At 42.3% G+C, this 26,643-nt stretch overlaps 1 protein-coding gene across 1 annotated transcript in view; it reads right to left on the bottom strand.

The window, feature by feature from the left end:
• Positions 1-2,120: 2,120 nt before the first annotated feature.
• Positions 2,121-26,643, bottom strand: part of LOC145399727 (glutamate receptor ionotropic, kainate 5-like) — a 72,664-nt gene continuing 48,141 nt past the window's right edge. Inside the window, exons 11-12 of the mRNA XM_080272275.1 lie at positions 25,619-25,756; positions 2,121-2,415 (exon numbers count right to left, since the gene is read on the bottom strand). Coding sequence (XP_080128401.1) covers positions 2,121-2,415; positions 25,619-25,756 — 433 coding nt within the window. The remainder of the gene's footprint in view (positions 2,416-25,618; positions 25,757-26,643) is intronic.

The following is a 26,643-nucleotide window of genomic DNA, read 5'->3' as shown; positions in this document are numbered from 1 at the left end:
ACTTATACCATACTTTCTTCACTTTAATCTGGACCGTAACTCGTCACTGTCTTGAATGCTTAATTGTGGCAATAAAATGAACACAAGAATATCTTGCTAGTCAATAGATGTTATGAGAAGGATGTAGAATCGTAGTATCGTCTTTTTCTGCCACTGAGTTACGTGAATTAAGGCGCAAAGAATTAAAACCGAGGCCAAGTTAAACTTGTTACGGAACATGCAGGGAGATTTCAGAATCTGAGGGTCAAATCAACGGCAATAACACTTAAACACGTAAACCTTACGTTTAATATCTCTACACAGCACACCACAGAATTAAGTTCTTTTTTATACTATAATAAACAGGGGAAGAGCAGAACACTTCTAAACTAATTAGAATCACTTACACATCTCTTCAAACAATATCAATCATTTCCTTCGACAAATAGAGAACTAAATGTTATCAGTTACATCAGTAGGCTGCTATGGACAAGTTAAATACAGGTCTTAATTTACAACTCGATGTCTTGGAGTACTTCTCACACCACATCACTAAATTAAGAAAGGGACTTAGAGAAGACTGGTATCAAAAGAGTAGTGTTCTTCCACCTCTAGCCATTCTTCATATATTCCAGTAGTCACGCCTCCTTTTCCACATCAGTCTGAACAGTAGCATTATATCTGTTTGAAATACTGTCTTTGAGAGGATGGTCCCTCCAGGTAATTCAGCTGGGGCTCCCTCCTGCAGTCCGTGGAGGCAGTCGTCATCACTTGAGTTCGGCTCCGCCTGTTTTTTCCCTATGTAATTCAAAATGGGTAAACCCTTATCACTGCTGATGCACCGTGCTCTAAACTAGGGCACAGTTGAGTCAGTATTGATAGTAAACTGAGCAATGGTCAGGCGAGATAGGCCTGCATCATACGGTCACTTCCAATGGTAATCCTCAGATTACTGGTCAGGCAGAGGTCAATAACACCTCCCTTTCCGAAGAAAGAAATTTACAAGGAGAAATTTCATTTCATCTCACAAGGTTACATCTTCGACAAACAATCTCGCAAAACATTCCTTTCCCCCTTCACATGATGAACATTCAGGGCATACTGTTGGAGGAATACAGTCCAGATGGTAAATTGTTGATTCTTATCTCTAAATTTTGCTAAAAACTATAGTGGGCTATGGTCTGCATACACAGCAATAGGCACTGAACCTGAAGCAACATAAACTGAGAAATGCTGCAGGACAAGTACGCGTGAATGAGTTCATTTTCAATAGTGGAGTAATTCTTCTAAGCAACATCAAACTTTGCTAGAGAGATAAGCATGAAGTTCAACACCATGATCATTATCATGTAACAGAACTGCACCCATACCAACATCATTCGAATCAACAGCAAATTTAAAAGGCTTACGGAAATTTGGGTCTTGGAACACAGGCTGACTAGACAGAATCACCTTAACTCTTCAGAATGCATCTTCATATTCTTCCTTCCACCCATATTTGACTCCTTTCTTTAACCAAAGTGTGAGGGGAGCAACAGCATCAGAAGAAATTTACGACAGACCTCCAATAATAACCCACCATTCCCAGGAATCTCTGCAATTCCCTTTTGTTCTTGGATTGCTTGAATTTAGCAATGGCGTCAACTTTGCCATCAGGCAGCGGTACTTAAACCATTTCTACCATCTAGCCTAAGTACTTTAGATAGTCACACATCGTTACTCTGATTACTAACATAGCAGATGGTAGTCTCTGCAGCAAGGCATCTAGCCAGATCAGGTGTTCTTCCCAGGAGTTACTGATCATATACAAATCATCAATGCATGTGGCACATCCCTTGATAATTCATTAGTCTTTGGAACGTGGCTGGACCATTTTTCATACTGTGTGGCACAAAAACGGGAGATTTCTTGGACCCTTTCTGTAAGTGGGAGTTGCCAATACCCCTTAAGTAAAAATATATTAGTAATGAACTTAGTACTGCCTGTATTATCCATTCAGTCATATACTTTAGAGACTGGCTAGTTTTCAATCATGGTGAGGGAACTGACCCTAGAGTAAAATCTATGCAAAAACGATGGGACCATCTGGATTTTGGTACTACTGCATGGTGGCTAGGGAACAACATTTGCTTTGGGTTTGGCTAGATCAGTTCCTGCTGCAACGTGTAGGTCTGCTCCTGCCGGATGATGGACTGCATTTGTAAACTCACACGGTTAGGAGGTTGCTTCGTATGACGGGCGTCTCCAACATCTACATCGTGCTGTGTTCCATACATCAGCCCAAGGGTGTTCTGGAAAACATGAGGAAACCTTCCTAGAATGAGGGTCAGGTTAGCACGACGTTGAGATGTTAAAAGCGAGAGTTTATCCATGACTCCATCCACGCCGCCTGGGTCTCTCTCCACGTGGCAGCCTGGTTCAACATAGAGGGGCAGCCTGGCTCATCAACAGCCTTTGCAGCTAACACCACACATTCAGTACCAGGGGGTCCCACATCCTTTCACTCACAGTACTCCTTCAGCATAAGGACATGGCACAACCTTCCTGTCCTCGAGTCCTTGTTCTGTTTAAAACAGTTAACATCACCTACCCTCTTCTCTATTGCAAAAGGCCCTGAGAAAGTTGGTTGTAATGGCTGTCCATGAACAGGGAGCAATACTAGCACTTTGTCTCTTTGTCTCCTGTGTGAAACACTCTGCTACTAGCCTGCCTGCTTTTACCTTACCAGCTCTTTAACTTCTGTTGAGCGGACTTCTAATTTGCCTTCGGTACATCTATTCTCTTGGTTAGTTATTATTTGAAATATAAGACATAGGTTAGCAGATTAACACAACCATCGTCAATGGCCCATTGCTTCTTAACCCACTGCGTCCCACATATATTCCTGCCAACCCTTCTCAGCCGGGCATTCCTGAGAAAATCGTCTATTCTTAAACATTCATATCTCAGCCAATACTTAACCAAAAATAAAAAAGTAACTGTCATAATACTCACCAATCCTTAGACTTCAAGTAGATTGCCTCGACTGGTCCGTGAAGTGTGTGCAGGAAGGGTGAGTGAGTGGGGAAAGACGGAATTTTCTTTTTTCTTTTTTTCATGTCCATATGTGTGGTAGAGGTATAATGATGCAACTAAGGCTTAGGATAGCCCTCCACAATAATAACACTTCCAGAAGATCGCAGTCCACCACAAACACAATTTCCTTGTATATTTTCTAAAAGTGTGGCGTGATTGCTCCTGCGAGTCCAGTAACCACAGCAACGACCTTGAGGCAGTCTGCCTGCTCACCTCACCACCATCGCCTTACACACACACACACACACACACACACACACACACACACACACACATGGAGATCTATGTTTGGCTTGAAGTGTCTCTCAATTCTAGCAACACTGTGCACCACAAGTCTGGTATTACAACAACTACTACAAACACTACTATTACTGCTACTACAACTACCACTATTACAACTACTACTACTAAAACAACTACAACTACTACTACTAATACTACCACTATTACAAGTACTACTACTACTACCACTACTACAACTACTACTACAACTATAGTACTACCACTACTACTACTACAACTACTACTACTACTACTACTGCTACTACTACTACTACTAGTTCTACTACATAAAACCTAAGAATTAATATTGTGAATTAACCCCTACACCCCGGGCATGTTTGCCAATGTTTTGCATGTCCCGCGGGGTTATTCGGGCTCCGACAGACTCTCAAAAAATATTTGCCAAAAATCAGTTATTAGTCCTAGAATATTAAAATTACATATGCTTGTGGCACATACCTTCAGCTTTCTCCTGGAATGTTTGTTGAGCCTTCGTCCGTTACCGTAGGACTTGTGGAGACCTCTGAAGTTGGGTAACGAAGTCTCCACTTTACACTTCCCGACAACCCGTAATATGATTACCTCAGCCAGATATTAACACTATAAACACTACTCTATGATTTTCATGTAGTTTGGGATCCATACTCCCAAAAAAAAACACTGTGAAAGCAATGAAAATTACGAGCGCGTATGACCTTCGCACTTGCGCTAGTTCGCTCTTGGTACTCTGTCATTTATTATTCATAAAACCCCTCACACTTTATATTTCTATTACTATATCACACTTATATATATCTGGAGTTTTTCTCCATAAGTTTCCTTCAGTAGTATTAGTTTATTGTCACTGAAGTCATTCAATTTTGCATTCAGTAAAATACGTAGAGAGCCACGGATTCACTTTCACTGTTATAAAGTATTTGTACTCATATTCTTATATTACTAATTACTTACATTACTATTTACATTTTCTATTGTATTTTCAATATTTACCCTTCTATTTCACTTACACTATGTTAGTCACTGTCACTTTCAGTAAGATCAAACTATAATACACTGTTCAATCATATGTACTGAACATCCATTGCTTTGACTTGCTATTTACACATGATTTACACATCATTTACACATTTACACATTATTTCCACATTACTCTCCTTTCCCACTTGCACTTTTAGAACTGCTTCTGGCTGTGGTAATCAAAGAAGCAGGTAGCACAGAGGGGAACCTGGCACTCAGCGCACTGCCAAGAGGTGCGTTTGTGCTCAGGTGTGCGTCGGGTGGTATGTGCACACACCTGACACCTGCGGATCGCAGCCTTCCTTTTACCTGTGGCAGGCATTAGCACCAGTCTGTGCCGATCCATATACGCCCTCTGCTCAAGTCAGTCGGGAAGTGTTACTGGATGGCGCCTTGGAGTTGCTGCTGTCACCCTACCATATCTTTCCAGCAGCTGCTGAACACAAGTCCTGGCGAACAACCTCAGGGAGAAGGACTTGGGTGGCTTGACCTTCATCTTGTACAGGATGAAGGCGTTCAGCATCGTCATATCTATGAGATGCAGAAAAACTTTCCTGTACCACCTAGTATTCTTCCTGAGGCAGTCGACCTCAACAGTCATCATGTCGGACTTGTCCACCAGCCGCATGTTGATGTTGTAGTCTAACACAGCATCAGGTTCCATCACAGGTTCGCCTGTCCTACGGTCGACCTTCCCACTGTCTGTCATTTACCCCTTATGTATGGTGGTGAGCATGTGCACGACCCTCTTGTCATGCCACCGTATTGCCAGCATCTTCTCAGGCTTACATAGGTGCACGTCTCCTCGCTGCGAGGTTCCTGCCTCTGGGAATTTAGGGAAGTGGGCACGATTACTTTTGACAGTGCCGCAGGAGCCAATGCCGTGCTCTGAAAGGTATTTGGCAAGTTTCGGTGCTGTATAATAGTTGTCTATATACAGCACATGATTCCCACCAAAATACTTTTCAAGGAGCACTTTCACTACGCAGCCTGAGAAGCCAAGGGGGTGTGTTTTATCCAGATCGACAGTGCTTGCTGAATAAATGACGAAGTCAAGGATGTACCCCGTCTTACTGTCGCACAGTATAAAGAACTTGATTCCAAAGCGATGGCGTTTGCTTGGAATGTATTGTACAAACCGAAGACGTCCTCTGAACAAAACCAAGGATTCGTCAATGACAACCTTCTGAAAGGGGTGGAAGAATGACATAAACTTATCCTTCATTCTGCTCAGAATCTCCCGGATCTTCGAGAGTTGGTCGATTTGGGAAGGTACATCGTTGTCGGCAAAGTGCAGGTTTCCCATGATGTTCCGGAAGCGATCTCTGGCCATGTACTTATTGAAGGTAGGTGAGGGTAGTAAGGGGTCCATGGACCAGTATTCTTCCAACTCATGCTTCTTTGAGTGTGGCATGAGAAGCATGAGGGCAAAGAACACATACAGCTCCTGCACTCCCAGCATGGACCACTGTTGCATCTTGGCAGCACCTGTACCACTTGCAGCACGTTGTGATTCATACCTGTTGGTCTCATCACATATGTGCTGCATGACTTCGTCATCGAGGAAGGCCAAAAGGAAGTCCACACACTCAGCATTATCGTCAAGAGTGAAGGCAGGCTGTACTCCTGAGGAGCTCTCATCAAAAACTAAATGTTCTGGCACAACATCGGACCCTTCCGTCCACGCGAAGGCGTCCAGGATCCCCTGTCGTGGCGGTGTAGGGTGGGTGAGGGTGGTGAGTGGTTGTGAGGCAGATTTACCCCGTTCAAGGTCACTCACACTGACCCTGAGTTGCCGTACAGCACTAGCAGCCCTTACTCTACTAGCAACTCTACTTTTACTTGTTCGAGATTTACCTCTTCCTCTACGGCCTGCCTTCACTGTTGCTGGTGGTGACTCCGACGACAAAGAATCCGGAGATAATTCAGCAGACGAAGAGGAAGAAATGAGTGAAGTGGGGCTTGGGGAACGGGGAGTTGAATCAACTCGGGACTCATGGTGGGCTGGGTCATGCGGGGCCAATGTTCTGGGGCTAACCCGCCGCCTTTTCACTCCTTTCCCAAATTCCTTCCCTTGTTGCACTAACGGCTCCTTTCCCTTGGAGCTAAGGATAACTTGGGACACTGAAGCACTCGTACTAGCACTTTCTGGCACGATTTCCTCACCCGGCTCATCACACGATTCACCCGAAGGGTCAAAATCACTATCCATCATCACCATATACAATTCTGCTAGTTCACGTGCCACTGCAGAGTCACTTAGTCCTTCCCTGCTTCCCTCACGACTTTTTATGGGTGTAGAGGTCACGGGGCCCTTTGCAATGGGCACAGAAGTGGCAGAAATGGCGGGGCGCGAGTGCGACATGTTTTGACCACAGCGGAGGACAAGGAACTAAATGCCGCGGCTTACCTGAGAAGGCAAGGGTTGACAATGACACTGAGGCTGACAGCTGCTAACTTACATGTTATTAAATTATTGGTAGAAAATCTCGGCAATACATAAAGAAATAGGTAGTTCCAGGTGAATGTAAATGTCACTTTGGCTTCTCCCTTCCTTTCTGATATATATTTTTATTACAGACATAGATTACAAGGCATGATTCAAAGGGGAAATTACCGTGGTAATGTAGCGAATGAATGCACGTCAGGTGTCGTCAGGTGATAATTAGCCAATTCCTGGTGTATAACACTATCACTTACCTTATTTTTTTTTTGGTATATATTATTTTGTATAAGTATAGGGCATAGGGCTAATTTCTATCTATCTATTGCCAGACGCCTCAATCCCGTTAGGGGTGGCCACAAACAAATCGCCTCCAAGTCGCCCTGTCCCCCGCCATTTCACTCCCCTGCTCCCAGCTCACACCCCCCTCTCTCATATACCTCTCCACCCCATCCCTCCATCTCATCCTCGGCCTCCCCCTCCCTCTTTCCCCCTCCACCTCACTCACATACACTCTCTTCGTCAGTCTTTCACCCTCCATCCTCTCCACATGGCCAAACCACCTCAGTGTGTTCCTCATAACGCTTCCTATCACATCCACATCAACACCACAACGCTTCTTTATATCCTCATTCGTCAGCCTGTCTCTCCATGTGACTCCACAGGCTCCTCTTAAATAATTCATTTCCACTGCTCTCACTCTTGACTTGTGTCCTTCCAACAACGTCCAAGCTTCACTTCCGTACGTTAGAGTTGATATCACAATACTGTCATGTAGTAACTTTTTCACTTCCATGCTCACTTCACTGTTTCTTATCACTGCTTTCAAGGAACCAGCAACCTTTCTTCCCTGCTGTACCCTTTCAAGCACTTCACCCTCCAAACCTCCATCCTTACTCATCACACTACCCAAGTACTTAAACGTACTCACATTTTCCAATTCCTCACCATCCAACCTCGCTGTACATTCACTGACTTCACCTCTCTCAAAGACCATCACTTTACTCTTCCCTACATTCACCTTTAGATTCCGTTTCTTACACACTCTCCCAAACTCATCCACCAAGCCTTGCAGCTCTCCTTCGTCTTCACTCAACAACACAGTATCATCTGCAAACAACAGTACAGGGAGTTTCCAAACACTATCCTCTCTCACCATGGCCACTCCAACATCCACTACCCTACCTTGTACCTCTTTTATTACCCCATCCATGAACAGATTGAACAACCATGGAGACATGACACATCCCTGTTTCAACCCAACTTTCAAAGAGAAAAATTCACTTAGTTCACCATCCACACACACTGCAGCCTTCGCACCATCGTACATACTCTTCACAGCATTGAACAACTTTCCATCTACTCCATATATTCTTAACACTTTCCACAATCCTTGTCTATCCACCCTGTCATATGCTTTCTCCAAATCCATGAATGCCGCATACAACTTCTTTCCCTTCTCTAGAAACTTTTCCACTAAAGATCTGAGAATGAATATCTGATCTACACAACCTCTTCCCTTCCTAAAGCCTCCCTGTTCTTCTCCAACTAATTTCTCTGTTCTTTCTCTAACTCTGTCAATAAGAATCCTACCATACACTTTTCCTATTATACTAAGAAGACAAATGCCCCTATGGTTACCACACACTTCTTTTTCCCCTTTTCCTTTGTACAAGGGAATAATTATACCTGACTTCCAATCCTCCGAGACTCTACCTTCCTCCCAGGCCAATCTGCACATCTTCCACATCCATTCTACTACTATCTCTCCCCCATGCTTCAGCATTTCACCACACACTCCATCAATTCCTGGGGCTTTCCCCGATTTAACTTTCTTCATTGCTTCCACAACTTCTATCCTACTGATTTCTTCCTGTCTTCTCACCTCCCTCCTTTTCCCAGCCATTCCCCAGCCACTTATACTCGCATTACTTCCATCCTCTACGTTCAACAATTCCTTAAAGTGTTCTCTCCATCTGCTCACTTTTTCTCCCTTCTCCACTAGTAATCTACCATTTTTATCTTTCACTCCCCTGCTAACTTCATTTCCACCCTGTCTTACTCTTTTCACCTCTTTGCAGAATATTTTCTTACAGTCCCTCCACTTTACACTCAGATTTCTTCCAAATTCCTCATCCACTCTCTTCTTACTCTCTCTTACTAATCTTTTCACCTCTCTCTTCCTTTCTACATGTAACTCTCTCTTCCGCCTCTCAACCTCTTCCACGCCCCTATTTCTCATCCATTCATTGTATGCTTTCTTCTTTTGTGCCACAGCCTGTTTCACCTCTTCAGTCCACCACGCTGTTCCTTGCACCCCCCTCCGTCTTCTCTTCCTTCCACACACCACATCACATACTGCACATATTTCTTCTGTAAATATTCTACACACACCTTCCACGTCTCCCATCTGCTCCAATTCATATTTGCCCAATCGTTCCTCCACTTCTCTCTTATACTCTGCCTTTTTCTTATCCTCTTGTAACCTTTCCACTCTCCTTGCAACTACTCCTTCCTCTCGTCTTTCCCTTCTTCTATTCCTCCATCTTACTTGCATCCTAATTCTGGGCATCACCAAGTAGTGGTCAGAAAGTCCACTCCCCCAACCTCTATACACTCTTGCATCCATTACACATCTTCGCATCCTTTGATCCACACACACATAATCAATCATTGTCTTCCTTTCATTCAGTTCACCACCCACCCTTCTCATCACTTGCCATGTATACCTGTGAATCATTTTATGCCTGAAGAGGGTATTGGCTATCACCAACCCCCTCCCAGCACAAATGTCCACTAACGCACTCCCATTCTCATCTATCTCAGCAGGCACACCCCACTCACCAACTATTCCATCCACCTTCACATTCCCAACTTTACCATTCATATCACCAATCAAAAACACTCTCTCATTCCTTCCAAACTTTTCCATGCACACTTCTACATTTGTCCAGAACTCTTCTCTCACTCTTCTAGCACGATCTTGCGTTGGCGCATACACACACACAATCGCCCACATTTGTATTCCAACTTTCAACTTTACCCACACAATCCTTGACCCAACTGATCCATACTGTCTTATGCTCCTCTTCCATCTTTTACTCACAACTATACATACTCCTTCCTTTGCCCTCTCATTCTCACCTACTCCTGCACATATACCCCATCCATACTCCCATTCTCTCACACTTTCTCCTCTCCATTTTGTTTCAGGTATTCCACATACATCCACTTTCGCATCCTCAAGCACCTGGACAATCTCTCTCTCTTTCACCTCATCATTCGCTCCCCTTACATTCCAGGTTCCAATGGATGAAATCTGTGGAAAAATCCGGGGGAGATTTGCTTAGCGCAGCGCGACCTGGGAGGTGAGAGAACAGGGTAATGGAGGGCAGGTAGGGAGGGGAGTCAGGAAGGGGGGAAAATCGCTAAAATGTCAACAATGGATGAAAGTACAGATGAGATTTGGAGTGCTGACTAGTGTTGGACATTGGCAGTACTGATAGATGATATAAGCCACCACTTGAAAGCCCGGGATAATTCAAAATAACATAGAATCACAAAAGTGACACCCTGCGGTATGATCCATTGCGCCCGAGCGTCACGAAAGTGACGCCCCGCTGTTAAGGGGTTAAGTAGTTATTCACGTACTCTCCATACTCGAAAATATTTATCGCTATAACAAATTTTTTTCCCTGTGATTTGTACTTTTTCATTGTAATAAATATGTACATACACGCAAACTTTCAATAAAAAATAAAGCACTGACTTCATCATGAAGTAAACTTTCTGCTTCCATTATTCACATAAATATACACAGAGTAGTAAAACCATTTTTCTATTTGCATAAAAACCAACATATTGTTATGAAGGGGAATTTTCCAGTTAGGTAGTCTCGTACCTTCGAGACATTTCTGGTACCGTAAGTTTCGGTACGAGTCGTCAGAGTTGCCAGTTTGCCTGGTGTTTGTGAGCGTAGTTATTTGGTAAGTTAAACATTCATTTATTTTTGTGCTCTTTTTCTTTAAAATGTTATATTTAAGTGATTGTTTGTTAAATCATGCAGTTTAAGTTCGTGTGGTAAATGATTTAGTGTTATGTAATGTAAGACGACTCTAGCATGTTTTGATGTCTCGTAGTTGGTAACTGTTGTTGCTAAGGGCTGATGCAAGACAGTACCGGTATGTCCTAGAATGTTGGAGAAGAAGTTTCGAGAGTAATGCAAGCTTATATAAGGATGGGGAAGAGCTTAGTTAGTCAGTCAGTTTGGAGTTTAGTCGGGTGTCAAGTCAGTTTGAGTGAAGTGCAGTCAGTTTTGGTTTAGTGCAGCGTCAGTGTCAGTGAAGATTGTATATTTTTGGTACTTGTGAAAACAGAGGCAAACAGTGACGGGTTACTGAAGTTTGTATATCATTGAAACTTGAGGAGACAGTGAAGTGTATTAAGTGTAATTACTGTCAGTGAAGATTATTTTCAGTACTTGTGTAATAAGTGAAGTGTTAGCAAGCATTAAGTGAACAAACTGTGAAGTTTTGTTTAACATTAAGTGTAACTGCAATCTATAAAGTGTGTATAGCTTCAGTGCTTGTGAGAACAGTGAAGTTGAAAAGCATGAAGTGGAATTATTTGGAAAATAAAGACAGTGAACTCTAAGAAGCCCGTGTTTTTTTTTGCCTCAGTTGATCTTGTGTACTGCACACCTAAAGGCTGATCATAAGAACAACTCCCTGGGCAACGTCCTTCCTATACTGTGCTACTGCTGTTGGAGCCTGTGGCAGTGTGGGGACGGGAACGTAACACTGGTGTCAGAAGTGAGGCTGCAGTGAGTCTAATCTTCGGCATGGAGCAAGAAGGTGTCCAGACAAGAGGCCAAGCTAGGCTGGAAGAGGCATCGCTGGGTGGAATTATGAAACTATTACAAGCACTCCAAGCACAATTACAAGCACAGAGTGAAGGACAGGAAAAACTACAAGCACAGTTACATGTCCAAAGTGAAGAGCTCGAATGAATTCAAAAAACAGTTACAAGCACAAAGTGCCCAACTACAGGCAGGACAGAAAGAACTCCAAGCACAATTGCAAGCACAGAACGAAGGACAGAAAAAGCTCAAAGAACAATTACAGGCACAGAAGAAAGAAATCAAAGAACAATTGCAGGCACAGAATGAAGAAGAGAAAGAACGATATGAACGTCTTCGGAAGGCATTACTGGGGCAACAGGGGGAATTACAACTGACCATGCAAGGATAGCCAGATGCATTCATTGGGGAAATCAAGGAAGAACAGCAACAGCTTAACCCCTTAACCGCGGGTCGTCACTTTTGTGACGCTCAGGCGCAATGGATCATACCGTGGGGCGTCACTTTTGTGATTCCATGTTATTTTGAATTATCCCGGGCTTTCAAGTGGTGGCTTGTATCATCTATCAGTACTGCCAATGTCCAACACTAGTCAGCGCTCCAAATCTCATCTGTACTCCCATCCATTATTGACATTTTAGCGATTTTCCCTCGTTCCTGACTCCCCTCCCTACCTCCCCTCCATTACCCTGTCCTCTCACCTCCCCGGCCGCATTGCGCTAATCAAATCTCCCCCGGATTTTTCCACAGATTTCATCCATTGAAATAAGCCCTATGCCCTATACTTATACAAAATAATATATACCAAAAAAAAAATAAGGTAGGTGATAGTGGTATACACCAGGAATTGGCTAATTATCACTTGACAACACCTCACATGCATTTATTCGCTACACTGCCACGGTAATTTCCCCTTTGAATTATGCCTTGTAATCTATTTCTCTAATATAAATAAATATCAGAAAAGAAGGGAGAAGCCTAAGTGACATTTACATTCACCTGGAACTAACTATTTCTTTATGTATTGCCAAGATTTTCTACCAATAATTCATTAGCATGTAAGTTAGCAGCTGTCAGCCCCATTGTCACTGTCAACCCTTGCCTTCTCAGATAAGCCGTGGCATTTAGTTCCTTGTCCTCCGCTGTGGTCAAAGCATGTCGCACTCACGCCCCGCCATGTCTGCCGCTTCTGCGCCCATTGCAAAGGGCTCCGTGACAACTACACCCAGAAAAACTCGTGAGGGAAGCAGGAAAGGACTAAGTGACTCTGCAGTGGAACGTGAACTAGCGGAATTATCAATGGTGATGATGGATAGCGATTTTGACCCTTCGGGGGATTCGTGTGATGAGCTGGGTGAGGAAATCGTGCCAGAAACTACTAGTACGAGTGCTTCAGTGTCCAAAGTAATCCCTAGCTCCAAGGGAAAGGAGCCGTTACTGCAGCAAGGGAAGGAATTTGGGAAGGGAGTGAAAAGGCGGAGGGTTAGCCCCGGAACAATGGCCCCGCGTGACCCAGCCTGCCATGATTCCTGAGTTGATTCACTTCCCTGTTCCCCAAGCCCCACTTCACTCATTTCTTCCTCTTCTTCTGCTGAATTATCTCCGGAGTCTTCGTCGTCGTAGTCACCACCAGCATCAACAGTGAAGGCAGGTCGTAGAGGAAGAGGTAAATCCCTGACCCGTAAAAGTAGAGTTGCTAGTAGAGTAAGGGCTGCTAGTACTGTACGACAACCCAGGGTCAGTGCGAGTGACCTTGAACGTGATAAATCTGCCTCACAGCCACCCTCCACCCTCACCCACCCTACACCGCCATGACAGGGAATCCTGGACGCCTTCGCGTGGACGGAAGGGTCCGATTTTGTCCCAGAACATCTTGATTTTGACGAGAGTTCCTCAGGAATACAGCCTGCCTTCACTCTTGACGATAATGCTGAGTGTGTGGACTTCCTTTTGGCCTTCCTCGATGACGAAGTCATGCAGCACATATGTGATGAGACCAACAGGTATGAATCACAACGTGCTGCAAGTGGTACAGGTGCAGCCAAGATGCAACAGTGGTCCATGCTGGGAGTGCAGGAGCTGTATGTGTTCTTCGCCCCTCATGCTTCTCATGCCACACTCAAAGAAGCATGAGTTGGAAGAATACTGGTCCATGGACCCCTTACTACCCTCACCCACCTTCAATAAGTACATGGCCAGAGATCGCTTCCGGAACATCATGGGAAACCTGCACTTTGCCGACAACGATGTACCTTCCCAAACCGACCCACTCTGGAAGATCCGGGAGATTCTGACCAGAATGAAGGATAAGTTTATGACATTCTTCCACTCCTTTCAGAAGGTTGTCATTGACGAATCCTTGGTTTTGTTCAGAGGACGTCTTAGGTTTGTGCAGTACATTCCAAGCAAACGCCATCACTTTGGAATCAAGTTCTTTGTACTGTGCGACTGTAAGACGGGGTACATCCTTGACTTCATCATTTATTCAGCCAGCACTGTCAATCTTGATAAAACACACCCCCTTGACTTCTCAGGCTGTGTAGTGAAAGTGCTCCTTGAAAGGTATTTTGGTGGGAATCATGTGCTGTATACAGACAACTATTATACAGCACCGAAACTTGCCAAATACCTTTCAGAGCACGGCATCGGCTCCTATGGCACTGTGAAGAGTAATCGTGCCCACTTCCCTAAATTCCCAGAGGCAGGAACCTCGCAGTGAGGAGACGTGCACCTACGTAAGTCTGAGAAGATGCTGGCAATAGGGTGGCATGACAAGAGGGTCGTGCACATGCTCACCACCATACATAAGGGGGAAATGACGGACAATGGGAAGGTCGACTGTAGGACAGGCGAACCTGTGATGAAACCTAATGCTGTGTTAGACTACAATATCAACATGCAGCTGGTGGACAAGTCCGGCATGATGATTGGAGAGATCGACTGCCTCAGGAAGAATACTAGGTGGTACAGGAAAGTTTTTCTGCATCTCATAGACATGACGATGCTGAACGCCTTCATCCTGTACAACATGAAGGTCAAGCCACCCAAGTCCTTCTCCCTGAGGTTGTTCGCCAGGACTTGTGTTCAGCAGCTGCTGGAAAGATATGGTAGGGTGACAGCAGCAACTCCAAGGCGCCATCCAGTAACACTTCCTGACAGACTTGAGCAGAGGGCGTACATGGATCGGCACAGACTGGTGCAAATGCCTGCCACAGGCAAGAGGAAGCCTGCGATCCGCAGGTGCCAGGTGTGTGCACATACCACCTGACGCACACCTGAGCACAAATGCACCTCTTGACAGTGCGCTGAGTGCCAGGTTCCCCTCTGTGTTACCTGCTTCTTTGATTACCACAGCCAGAAGCAGTTCTAAAAGTGCAAGTGGGAGAGGAAAGTAATGTGAAAATAATGTGAAAATAATGTATAAATAATGTGTAAATAGCAAGTGAAAGCAATGGATGTACAGTACATATGATTGAACAGTGTAAAATAGTTTTATGTTACTGAAAGTAACAGTGAATAACACAGTGTAAGTAAAACAGAAGTGTAAATATTGAAAATACAATAGAAAATGTAAATAGAAATGTAAGTAATTAGTAATATAAGAATATGAGTACAAATACTTGAGGTTATACCAGTGAAAGTGAATCCGTGGCTCTCTACGTATTTTACTGAATGAAAAATTGAATGACTTCAGTGACAATAAACTAATACTACTGAAGGAAACTTATGGATAAAGACTCCAGATACATATAAGTGTTTAATAGTAATAGAAATATAAAGTGAGGGGTTTTATGAATAATAAATGACAGAATACCAACAGCGAACTAGCGCAAGTGGGAAGGTCATACGCGCTCGTAATTTTCATTGCTTTCACAGAGTTTTTTTTTTGGAGTATGGATCCCAAACTACTTGATAATCATACTGTAGTGTTTATAGTGTTAATATCTGGCTGTGGTAATCATATTACGGGTTGTCGGGAAGTGTAAAGTGGAGACTTCGTTACCCAACTTCAGAGGTCTCCACAAGTCCTACGGTATTCGATGAAGGCTCAACAAACATCCCAGGAGAAAACTGAAGGTATGTGCCATATGCATATTTAATTTTAATATTCTAGGACTAATAACTGATTTTTGGCAAATATTTTGTAAGAGTCTGTCGGAGCCCGAATAACCCCGCGGGACACGCAAAACATTGGAAAACATGCCCGCAGTGTAAGGGTTAAGGAGAAAGTAGATGCCAAGCTAGAGCAGCAGAAGTATGAGGTAAGCAATAATGTGACAGAGTGTAAACAGCATGTAGATGAACAGTTGAAGAAAGTTAATGAGGAAATAGTGATGGAGTGCAAACAGCATGTGGAAAACCAGCTGAAGATTAGCGAGGGAATAGTGACAGAGTGCAGACAGCATGTGGACAACCAGCTGAACATTCGTGAGGAAATAGTGGCGCAGTGCAGACAGCATGTAGATGACCAGTTGAAGTCAATTAGTGAGGAAATAGTGATGGAGTGCAGACAGCATGTAGATAACCAGTCGAAGGATGCAGTCAATCATAAGATAATTCGTGGGAAAATTGAGGCTGTAGAGAAATATTGCACTGCTGAGACTCGGGTTAGTGTGCAGGGAGCGCGTGGAGAGAATGGACAGTGTATGGTGAATCTTGATGGATTCCGGGCATCTGAAGATAGCGTTACAGGGCTGAATAATCAGAATGCAGAAGTTGTAAGTCCTGGACTTAATTATGATGCCTCAGTTATTAGGCCCCAAACCAGTGAAGTGCATGGTTATAATGGGGATTCAGTTAAGAAGAAACCTCAAGAAAGTGATGGTAGTGTATCTTGGGACGTTTACCGTGCACAGTTTGAGTTACTTGCAGATCAGAATGGTTGGGATGATAAGAAGAAGGGTGAACGAGACCCACCACTGAAGAAATGCAATAGAACCTTGATGAATAATGTGCGAGAAGACAGGACAGATGACATGCAGTGTGGTAGGAATGGGAATCATAGGAAGAAATGCAGCTGTACTGTAGTGACGGGGCTGGCATCAGACGAAGAAGACCTGGGGAGGATGCAGATGGAGGGTGCAGATTTACAACCGGTGCTGGAGTGGCTGCAGCAGAGTGCAGTGCGACCATCATGGGGAGGAGTTTCCAGATTGGGCCCTGCAACCAGAAGCTGTCGGAGTCAGTGGGACCTTCTTCGTTGCAACGGACAACTGGAGCATCAGTGGGAGACGCCCAATGGCCTCAGCAAGTGTTGGCAACTGGTGGTTTCGAAGAAGATGAGGTCTGAGTTCTTGGATAAGTCCCATAACCAGATCACTAGTGGCCACCTGGGAAGCCGGCTGCGACACAAGTTCTACTGGATTGGCATGCGTCAGGATGTTGAAGAGTGGTGTTGGACCTGTGATGTGTGCTGTGTCAAGAAGAGGACCAAGGCCTTCCTGGAGGAGTGGACTGTGCGGAAGACCAAGGACATCGTCAGAAGCGGCATAGAAGACCTGATAAGTTGAAAGATTATTTTGTGTATAGTTAGATGTTTCATTAGAATTAGGGTTTATGTTTGTCTATACTGTGTAGTTTTGTCGGGACGACAAAGAACTAGGGAGGGGGTAGTGTTATGAAGGGGGATTTTCCAGTTAGGTAGTCTTGTACCTTCGAGACGTTTCTGGTACCGTAAGTTTCGGTACGAGTCGTCAGAGTTGCCAGTTTGCCTGGTGTTTGTGAGCGTAGTTATTTGGTAAGTTAAACATTCATTTATTTTTGTGCTCTTTTTCTTTAAAATGTTATATTTAAGTGATTGTTTGTTAAATCATGCAGTTTAAGTTCGTGTGGTAAATGATTTAGTGTTATGTAATGTAAGACGACTCTAGCATGTTTTGATGTCTCGTAGTTGGTAACTGTTGTTGCTAAGGGCTGATGCAAGACAGTACCGGTATGTCCTAGAATGTTGGAGAAGTAGAAGTTTCGAGAGTAATGCAAGCTTATATAAGGATGGGGAAGAGCTTAGTTAGTCAGTCAGTTTGGAGTTTAGTCGGGTGTCAAGTCAGTTTGAGTGAAGTGCAGTCAGTTTTGGTTTAGTGCAGCGTCAGTGTCAGTGAAGATTGTATATTTTTGGTACTTGTGAAAACAGAGGCAAACAGTGACGGGTTATTGAAGTTTGTATATCATTGAAACTTGAGAAGACAGTGAAGTGTATTAAGTGTAATTACTGTCAGTGAAGATTATTTTCAGTACTTGCGTAATAAGTGAAGTGTTAGCAAGCATTAAGTGAACTAACTGTGAAGTTTTGTTTAATATTAAGTGTAACTGCAATCTATAAAGTGTGTATAGCTTCAGTGCTTGTGAGAACAGTGAAGTTGAAAAGCATGAAGTGGAATTATTTGGAAAATAAAGACAGTGAACTCTAAGGAGCCAGTGTTTATTTTCGCCTCAATTGATCTTGTGTACTGCACACCTAAAGGCTGACCATAAGAAGAACTCACTGGGCAACGTCCTTCCTATACTGTATTACTGCTGTTGGAGCCTGTGGTAGTGTGGGGACGGGGACGGAACAATAGGTACTAAACTAACTTATGCATATGACCCAGACTTCTGCCACTCGGTCTTTGAGTGAAACTTAGAGATACAGGTCGTGCACAGTGCCATCTGACATTCGGCACACCACCACCTCGTCATATGGTGTTGCTGTGGTCGACGCGATGAATTTGCGCAAACATAGCAACGCCAGAAAGCTTCTTTGCCTACGGGTGTTGATGGCAGTGCTGCCTTGTAATGCCTACTGAGGTAGTCCCAGCACTGCAGCCTATCAGGCAGTTGCTGTACACTGTGCTTCCATTTTACAGCAGGCACTACTTGGCCATTTTTCTCCAGGAGGCCGAAAATTACATCCTTCTCAAACTGTCTGAGGGATGTGCTCGTCTGTGTTCTGTCCTTGTAAAGAATGAAGGCATTCAGTACACAGACGTCAAGTGCAAACACCTGAAGAAGTGATGACCTGATTCCCAGCACCTTTCACTCAGAAACTGGTATCTGGCAACTGCTGCAGCCTAGTTATATTTCCTATATTGCACACCGGAAAGAGCAGTATTAAGGTAAACACCAGAAACCAATATATAAGAATTTTTACCGCTTATATCTCGCATTACGGAAGAGGAAACCACAATATACTATAGTTGAGGCTTAGCAGTATGAAAAAATGTGAAACGCACAGCCTGTCGCTCAACGGTTTCAGGGTTAAATGAGGAGAAACTCTCGTAATACTTATTTTACATCCTGACACAACAATACTGAAGGAAAAATGCCCCATAAAATAAATCACACAGATGATGATAATGTCGAAATCAGGAACGCCATCAACTCAGAAAAATAAACATCTAAAAAGATACTATTATCCACAATTATTTCTCTATGCGGGATATTGTTTACGCGGGAAAACCCATGAGTGCTGTAGCAAAATGGATCGTCAGCACGATGCTATAGTCTGTCAGTGCAAGCAGATTATTGCTCTTTATTTAGCAAATATTCCAGAAAGACAGATATCCCAGCAACTTAACATCGATATTGACAGAGGTAGACCATTGAAAATTTGCCAAATGGAGCTCCTCCTAGCACAACGCAAGACCAAGACAGACAAATTATTGCATGTGCCTAAGAACAACTAACCACCTGTGTCTATCAAGAAACAAATTAATCTGCCGGTATTCAGTTAGATATTCAGTTAGTGGAACCAACGCAATTACTGGGGGAAAATTAGTCAATTTATTCATATGATGAAAATCCAGCATGTAATAAAATACGTAGAGCAGTTTCATGAAAGCACTAAGCAGGGAGAGGATGATAGAAGAGTGTTACAATGAAGAGAACTTCAGATGAAAAGGATTGTACAAAAAGGAGGGGATCGTGACAAAGATCGAGACATCCACTCACCCCTATGACATGACACTGACTGACTATTAGGTAAGGCCTTCAGGGCAGGGATGTTCTGGCCAGAGACCCAATATATCGTACCGTAGCATGAAAATTATCGTATCTTTCCCTAAAATTATCGTACAGGTAAATTTTCAATTAAAACAATGAATAAATTGTTTATTTTTAATTCATAGGTATTTTATGGTACAATGAAATTACTTATTTAACTTAGTTATGCAGAAAAAAATGATTGTTCTTAAAAATATTAGCGTCTACATTTTCATTTATTGCATTTTCATTCCGAGTCCGATGGGATACATAGGCCTACTTCACTTTCTTCACACTCCTCTGAATACAATGTCTGATTGTTCATTCTGTTTAGCATTTCATTTGTTGGTTCAAACTTTGAACTTCTAAGTCCTTGACATTTATGGGGTTGGCCGGGGTTGGCCCTGACCTCCCATGGGACTGGGAGGGGAAAGGAATTTCTTGAGTGACTCAGGGGAAGCATGGGTTACTGGGGTGTGGGCACAATGAACCGTGTGGCGGGAATACTGAGTGTTGTTAAGCTGCAGTATATATAAAAAAAAAATCTAGGGAAGCTGAAAGACAAAAATTATCGTATATTTTGAATGCGATATCGTACATCGTACAAGCACCCCAAATTATAGTACAAATACGATAATTATCGTACGTAGAACATCCCTGCTTCAGGGCAATGTTGCCAAAGGAAAACCATAGAAATCCACTAGATTGGTCTCTAAATTAGTAAAAATCTGTCAGACAGGGAAATTAAGGAAAACAGTGTTAGACAGGACTTTAGTTGAACACCAGCACACAGATAATATTTAAATTTTTACCAGCTAGAGTGCTCTTAAAACCTATAATTTTAGCAGGAAAACTGCTACATTGGTAACACTGATGGCATGAATCGTGACGACGAATGGAAACGTGCCAGATCTCGCTTCTTACTAATTATTGTAACCGACATAAAAAGAAATAAACGCTAAACTTAACTAATATTGTCAGAAATTTTATACACTCCTTTATCTGACGAGTGTTTTTCTAAACAACACCATTGGTATATTTACATAAGTCTCTTAGGAAGGAAGGGTAGCCTATAATTAATACTCTTACTCACCAGTAATTATCTCCTTATATCCTAGCTAGTTCCCCCCCGATTTGGCCAGATGTGTATTTTACAGCATGCAGCTTGAACGAGCTTTTGGAACAGTGGTAGAAATGGCTAGTCTCTTCTCCCTCATAGGATTCAGAGATGCCAACTATTTATTAAATACAATGGTCTAAATAATTAAATTACTTCATTAAAATAATATGCGAGGTAAATCTAAATTTAATCTTAGTTTTAATTAAATCAATGCCAAATATTCCTTTTATCATTGTAAATATGTATTAAATTCTCATCCACTTTTCACGTGAGGGCAAGTCATCCCACCACGCAGGCGCAATTAGGTGAATGGAAAATTCTTAAGTATTTACATGTATTCACAATATAGTTGTCCAGAAGGGTTAAACGCAGTAGCATTAAATTAATAAAAAGAATTATTTAACAGAACGTAATCTCTGGGTTATAAGAATGCTTGAATTAGTCATTAACACTCTTTGGGTTTTCCTTTGCTTTCAACAAGGACAATATTTTAAAAAGCAAAGAGCGCAACCACTTTGGGGGAAAATATTTCCTACAAATAATTTTGAAAGACTATTTTTTTTTTTTCATCTTAAATAATGTTTGCAAGGAAGGCAAAGATTGTTTCCGAGTCCTAACTCTCATTCAAGTGAACATTATCAGACCCAGGGCATGTCTGAAACTTAAAGAAAGCGAAAAAATGGGAGAAATGGAGTTCCTCCGAGCTAAGCCCTGTATTGGACTATATAGCCCCGCTAGGGTTACAGGAGGGAGCTACCCCTCCCGGCAGCGAAATTTTTTTCCCTGCCCAGTTCCGTCACTTTGCACATATGGCAACGTTGCCCTGTGTTTAGTTTGGCAACGCCGCGCAGCAGTGAGCCATATCGGATGCCAGGTTTAGTATTCATCACAATTATTTACTTTTTTTATGCTTGACTATAAATATAATACCTGACTATCTATAATTTACATGGATTGAAAGAATAATAGAGACATAGAGGTCATATAGTTTTCGCTGCCTTAGCTTAAATAAATATAAAAAGGGGCCATACCACTGTCTTTACTTCGTCACTCGTCTGCTGAGAGAGAGAGAGAGAGAGAGAGAGAGAGAGAGAAGATACTCTCTACACTTTGCTAAAATTAGTTATATGTTGATTTAATGAAAATGCGGTACGTCTTAGGGGTGGTACATGACTGCTCGTTGAGAACACTTATCAGTAACATATGTTGTAGGCCTATACTACTTTCCCTGTCATTTCTTGTCATTGCTCCCAGACGTACGATTCAATCAGCTGTGTTTACAATCGGCAATGGCGCATCACTGGATCTGCTGGTCATGAATCAACTTCAAGTTAAGCTATGGTGTAACGGCGTTGTTATTTACCAAATAGAATATATTAAGTGAGTTTATTTTTTTAATTCCTTGTTTCTCTTGATTTACTTATTTTGCACACAATGGTCTATAATGTCTCATGTCTGACCCAATGCCTGTCATCAGCACATGGGAAATAGCATATGGTGCCTGGTGCTGTGAAATATTTAATAAAGATTATACCGCAACAAATAAAGCTTTGCATTTCATCAAATACAAAAACCCTTCAAACATACTTAACATGAAATAAAGGACATGAGAACATGAAAATAATCTGAAATGTAACCTGACATATGATTTTACTAATATACCTAAGAAAAACAAGAAAATAATCTGAAATCTAACCTGACAAATGATTTTACTAATATACCTAAGAAAAACAAGAAAATAATCTGAAATCTAACCTGACATATATACCTAAGAAAATGTCTAATGAAACATTGATATTCAGGCATCATTGATACCAATATTTCCCAGCTTGCAGCAGAAATTACCAAGGTTAACCCTTAAGAATGATCATGAAAAGCGTTTTAGGTGATAAAATATTATGGGTCAATAACCTCTCTCTCTCTCTCTCTCTCTCTCTCTCTCTCCTGTAAACACAGCTGATTGAATCGTACGTCTTGGAGCAATGACAAGAAATGACAGGTAAAGTAGTATAGGCCTACAACATATGTTACTGATAAGTGTTCTCAACGAACAGTCATGTACCACCCCTAAGACGTACCGCATTTTCATTAAATCAACATATAACTAATTTTAGCAAAGTGTAGAGAGTATCTTCCTTGCATACTCACTTTTTATTGATGACCCTGCATGTTATTATTTTATACTGTTTCAATCTCTCTCTCTCTCTCTCTCTCTCTCTCTCTCTCAGCAGACGAGTGACGAAGTAAAGACAGTGGTATGGCCCATTTTTATATTTATTTAAGCTAAGGCAGCGAAAACTATATGACCTCTATGTCTCTATTATTCTTTCAATCCATGTAAAATTAGATAGTCAGGTATTATATTTATAGTCAAGCATAAAAAAAGTAAATAATTGTGATGAATACTAAACCTGGCATCCGATATGGCTCACTGCTGCGCGGCGTTGCCAAACTAAACACAGGGCAACGTTGCCATATGTGCAAAGTGACGGAACTGGGCAGGAAAAAAAATTTCGCCGCCCGGACACCATGGAGTGCGCACTAATTTTCCTCCTGTGAAGCCGCCAACCCGGCACCATGGCGCTAGGGGATCTGCACACACACACACACACACACACACACACGAGAGAGAGAGAGAGAGAGAGAGAGAGAGAGAGAGAGAGGACATCTGCACACACACACAGACACACACACACACACACACACACACACACACACACACACACGAGAGAGAGAGAGAGAGAGAGAGAGAGAGAGAGAGAGAGAGAGAGAGAGAAAGGACATCTGCACACACACACACACACACACACACACACACACACACACACACACAAACGAGAGAGAGAGAGAATAAATAGAGGAATGGCACAAGCAGCATCCCTCCGAATGACGAGATAAAGGCATAACAACCGTCCCTCTTTTCTCTCTTATTCTACATTTCCTCCCTCCTCTCTCTGAGAGAGCGAGAGAGAGAGAGAGAGAGTGAGAGAAAGAATTACGGGTAGGCCTAAATTGTATGATAATGTATGCTTTGTAGGCAGTGCGTAAGATAATTTATCATAGTTTGAGAGAGAGAGAGTTACGGGTAGGTAGGCCTAAATTGTATGATAATGTATGCTTTGCCGGCAGTGCATAAGATAATTTATCATAGTTTGAGAGAGAGAGAGAGAGAGAGAGAGAGAGAGAGGGTTGGTTGATGATACAGTAATCACGTGATCCTTGCCCAAGGCCATGGTAAATATAGGCTGCCGGACAATGCCCTTCCTTACATCACTCACCGCAGTTGGTGGGTTGCTGTCGCCACCAGCTGTTCATCTTCTGGCCACGTGACTTTGTGGTCATATATATATATATATATATATATATATATATATATATATATATATATATATATTCGATACGGTGACGCCTTGTTTTGTTTATTCTCAATGCATCCTGTCGATCATATTCAGCTTATGACAGACATTCGGTAAAAATGGAATTTTTAAGAGGACTAAATCTAACCCCCTTGTGTGCGAAAAATCTCTCCTCCGCTAAATATAATCATCTCAGGGGCGTGCCAAGAGATTTGGTGGCCCGCGGGCCTAGGTTCTTTGCGGGGGGGGCCCCCTCCAACATCTAGTGAAATTTGATGAAAGAGATTTGCAATGAACAAACATGCTCCACCACTTAGTTGATAAAAAAGACTAATATCTAATATCTCAGCCGGGGTTGTCGGGATGATAAAAATATATATTATTAAATATGAATAAGAAAGCTTATAAATTTTTAAGTTTTTTGGGGGTCCCCCTTAATTGGGGGCCCGGGGGGCGGTTTCAAACAACCCTCCCCCCCTCAGGTACGCCTCTGAATCATCTGGAGATAATATGAATATCTTGAAAACTCCTATATGGAGGTAACTTTTTCTGAATACAAAGTCGTCTTGTACCTATTGACCACTACCCACAGCTTAGAGGCCAAGAAGTGAATGGGTAAATGAAGGCTATTTCCAACTGCTCCTATTCAAAAACGTTCTTCAGGGCCCCATATAGTGGTTTGGAGAGAGAACAAAACGAAGGAAAATACCCAACACAATTACCAATGAAGAATATTTTTTAAAACATCATTAGCCCACATCAAAATTATTACAGAACATAAACTTTCTCAGTTCCCCAAAGGCCACACGGTGCGACTATTAACTCTTTCAGACTTTGAGGGCGGAACATTCTCTGTGTGCCTACCACCTTATGTGGCCTTATCTCAAAATACATTTCATACTTCCTCCATCCTCCTTAAATGGTTCTACCAACCTCCCATGCACAAACAATGAGTGTGCTGCACTGCATGGACTAAGGGAGCAAGGAGTATGGAAAAAAAAAAAAAAAGATCTGAAAGTTTATGAAGTATATTTCTTAAGTGTTTAAAGTGTATGAACATCGCCAAAAGGAAAAAATTACTTCATGGACGAAAATGTGCTTGAAAAGACTGAGGAGGGTTAGTGTTCAAACAATGTCCAGTCGATCAAAAAACTGTCGGTGCACATTAAGCGCTGAATAATCTGACACCGAGGATGATGTCTACTGATAAATGCTCCATTATTTAACCTCACTAGTTCACCTGCTTTCACGAGAATGTTATATCGCTGGCTTCTGACGTTTCCTTTGCTAATTACTAGCCCATCCATCCATCATCCAATCCTACATTGCCCCATGAGGAGCGTCGAAGGTCCTGACATTTAAGATATATACATAATTATCAAGATGATAGGAGATTTATCTTCTATGGGTTTTACAATCTACCTATAGTGGTAATTTTGGATACTATCAACCCTTTTTTGATATGCACATTATTGATCGACTGAACATAACTATGACCAACTAAGCGTAGTTCCAACGGCTACTCAACTCACCTCATCTCAAGAGTTTTATTGAGTTCCTCCATCAAAGTTCCTCCCACGTCCATTAAAGACCCTAGTGCCTTGTATGCCTCAGAGTCGGAGTTGGAGAAAAAATTCTTAAAATCAGCAGCATAGGACTCCACTGCCACCCTACACAAGAAGATGAGGCAATATCAACTTTAAAGATACTACAGTCTCTTGTAGTCTGTGTATACAGTAAGATTTTTAGAGAAGTCGTCAACAGTTATGTGATTTATTAGACAGTTTGCATGTTAGAAGTAGGAGACAAAGCATTTTCAAGAATTTTAGTGTTATTCATAGATATTCCACGAGTTCTAGACAATGATGAATCAAAACAATGCGTTTATTTACACAATATTTACTACAACACAGATGCAATACATTAACATAAAGTAAGTGCATCTGTATTCTTGGAGTACAGAAGGGTTGAAATCACCTGAAAGGTAGTCTCCCAGGTTTTCAAATGACCCAGAAACTAAAACACAAAAAGAAAGAAAAATAAGACTGTGAAGAAATTGCGATTTTGGCCCCTTGTGCTTTAATATTTCAGTGTCGTATTTTAATTACATTGCGAGTTATATTTCAGGTAGACATGCAAGAGAATCGCCATTAGTTTTGCATATGCAAATTAAAAATCTTTGTTTTATGGAGTTACGAAGGGTTTTGCTTATTAAGGCTTATGAATGCGTGTGAAATATTCCTACATAAATAGCCAACTGGCCCCCTAATAGAATTGCTACCCTGTAAGTCTGAGCCCCAGGGCTTTTCTAGGTATTCGGTGGACTTGGCAGTCTGAAGTGAGGCTCTTTGTAGGGGATGCTATTTCCCTGCTGGTAGTAAAAGGCTGAAAACTAGGCCGCGCATCATTTCATTCCCGTGCATTCTTTTTGCAGCCTAATTTTCTGTGCCACTGGGACCGTTCTAACCGTAAGAGAAAGTTGAATTGTGATCCTCGGGGTGAGAGGAATTACAGTAAGGGGCTTCACCGAATGTGGGGTGACGTGTGACTGCATAAT

This window comes from Coenobita brevimanus, chromosome 50, assembly GCF_032717465.1.
Source record: "Coenobita brevimanus isolate Jiangsu-jjx chromosome 50, ASM3271746v2, whole genome shotgun sequence".
In the NCBI taxonomy this organism is placed as follows: domain Eukaryota; kingdom Metazoa; phylum Arthropoda; class Malacostraca; order Decapoda; family Coenobitidae; genus Coenobita; species Coenobita brevimanus.
The sequence above is the reverse complement of the archived record's forward strand: the minus strand, read 5'-3'. Positions and strand labels throughout refer to the sequence as shown.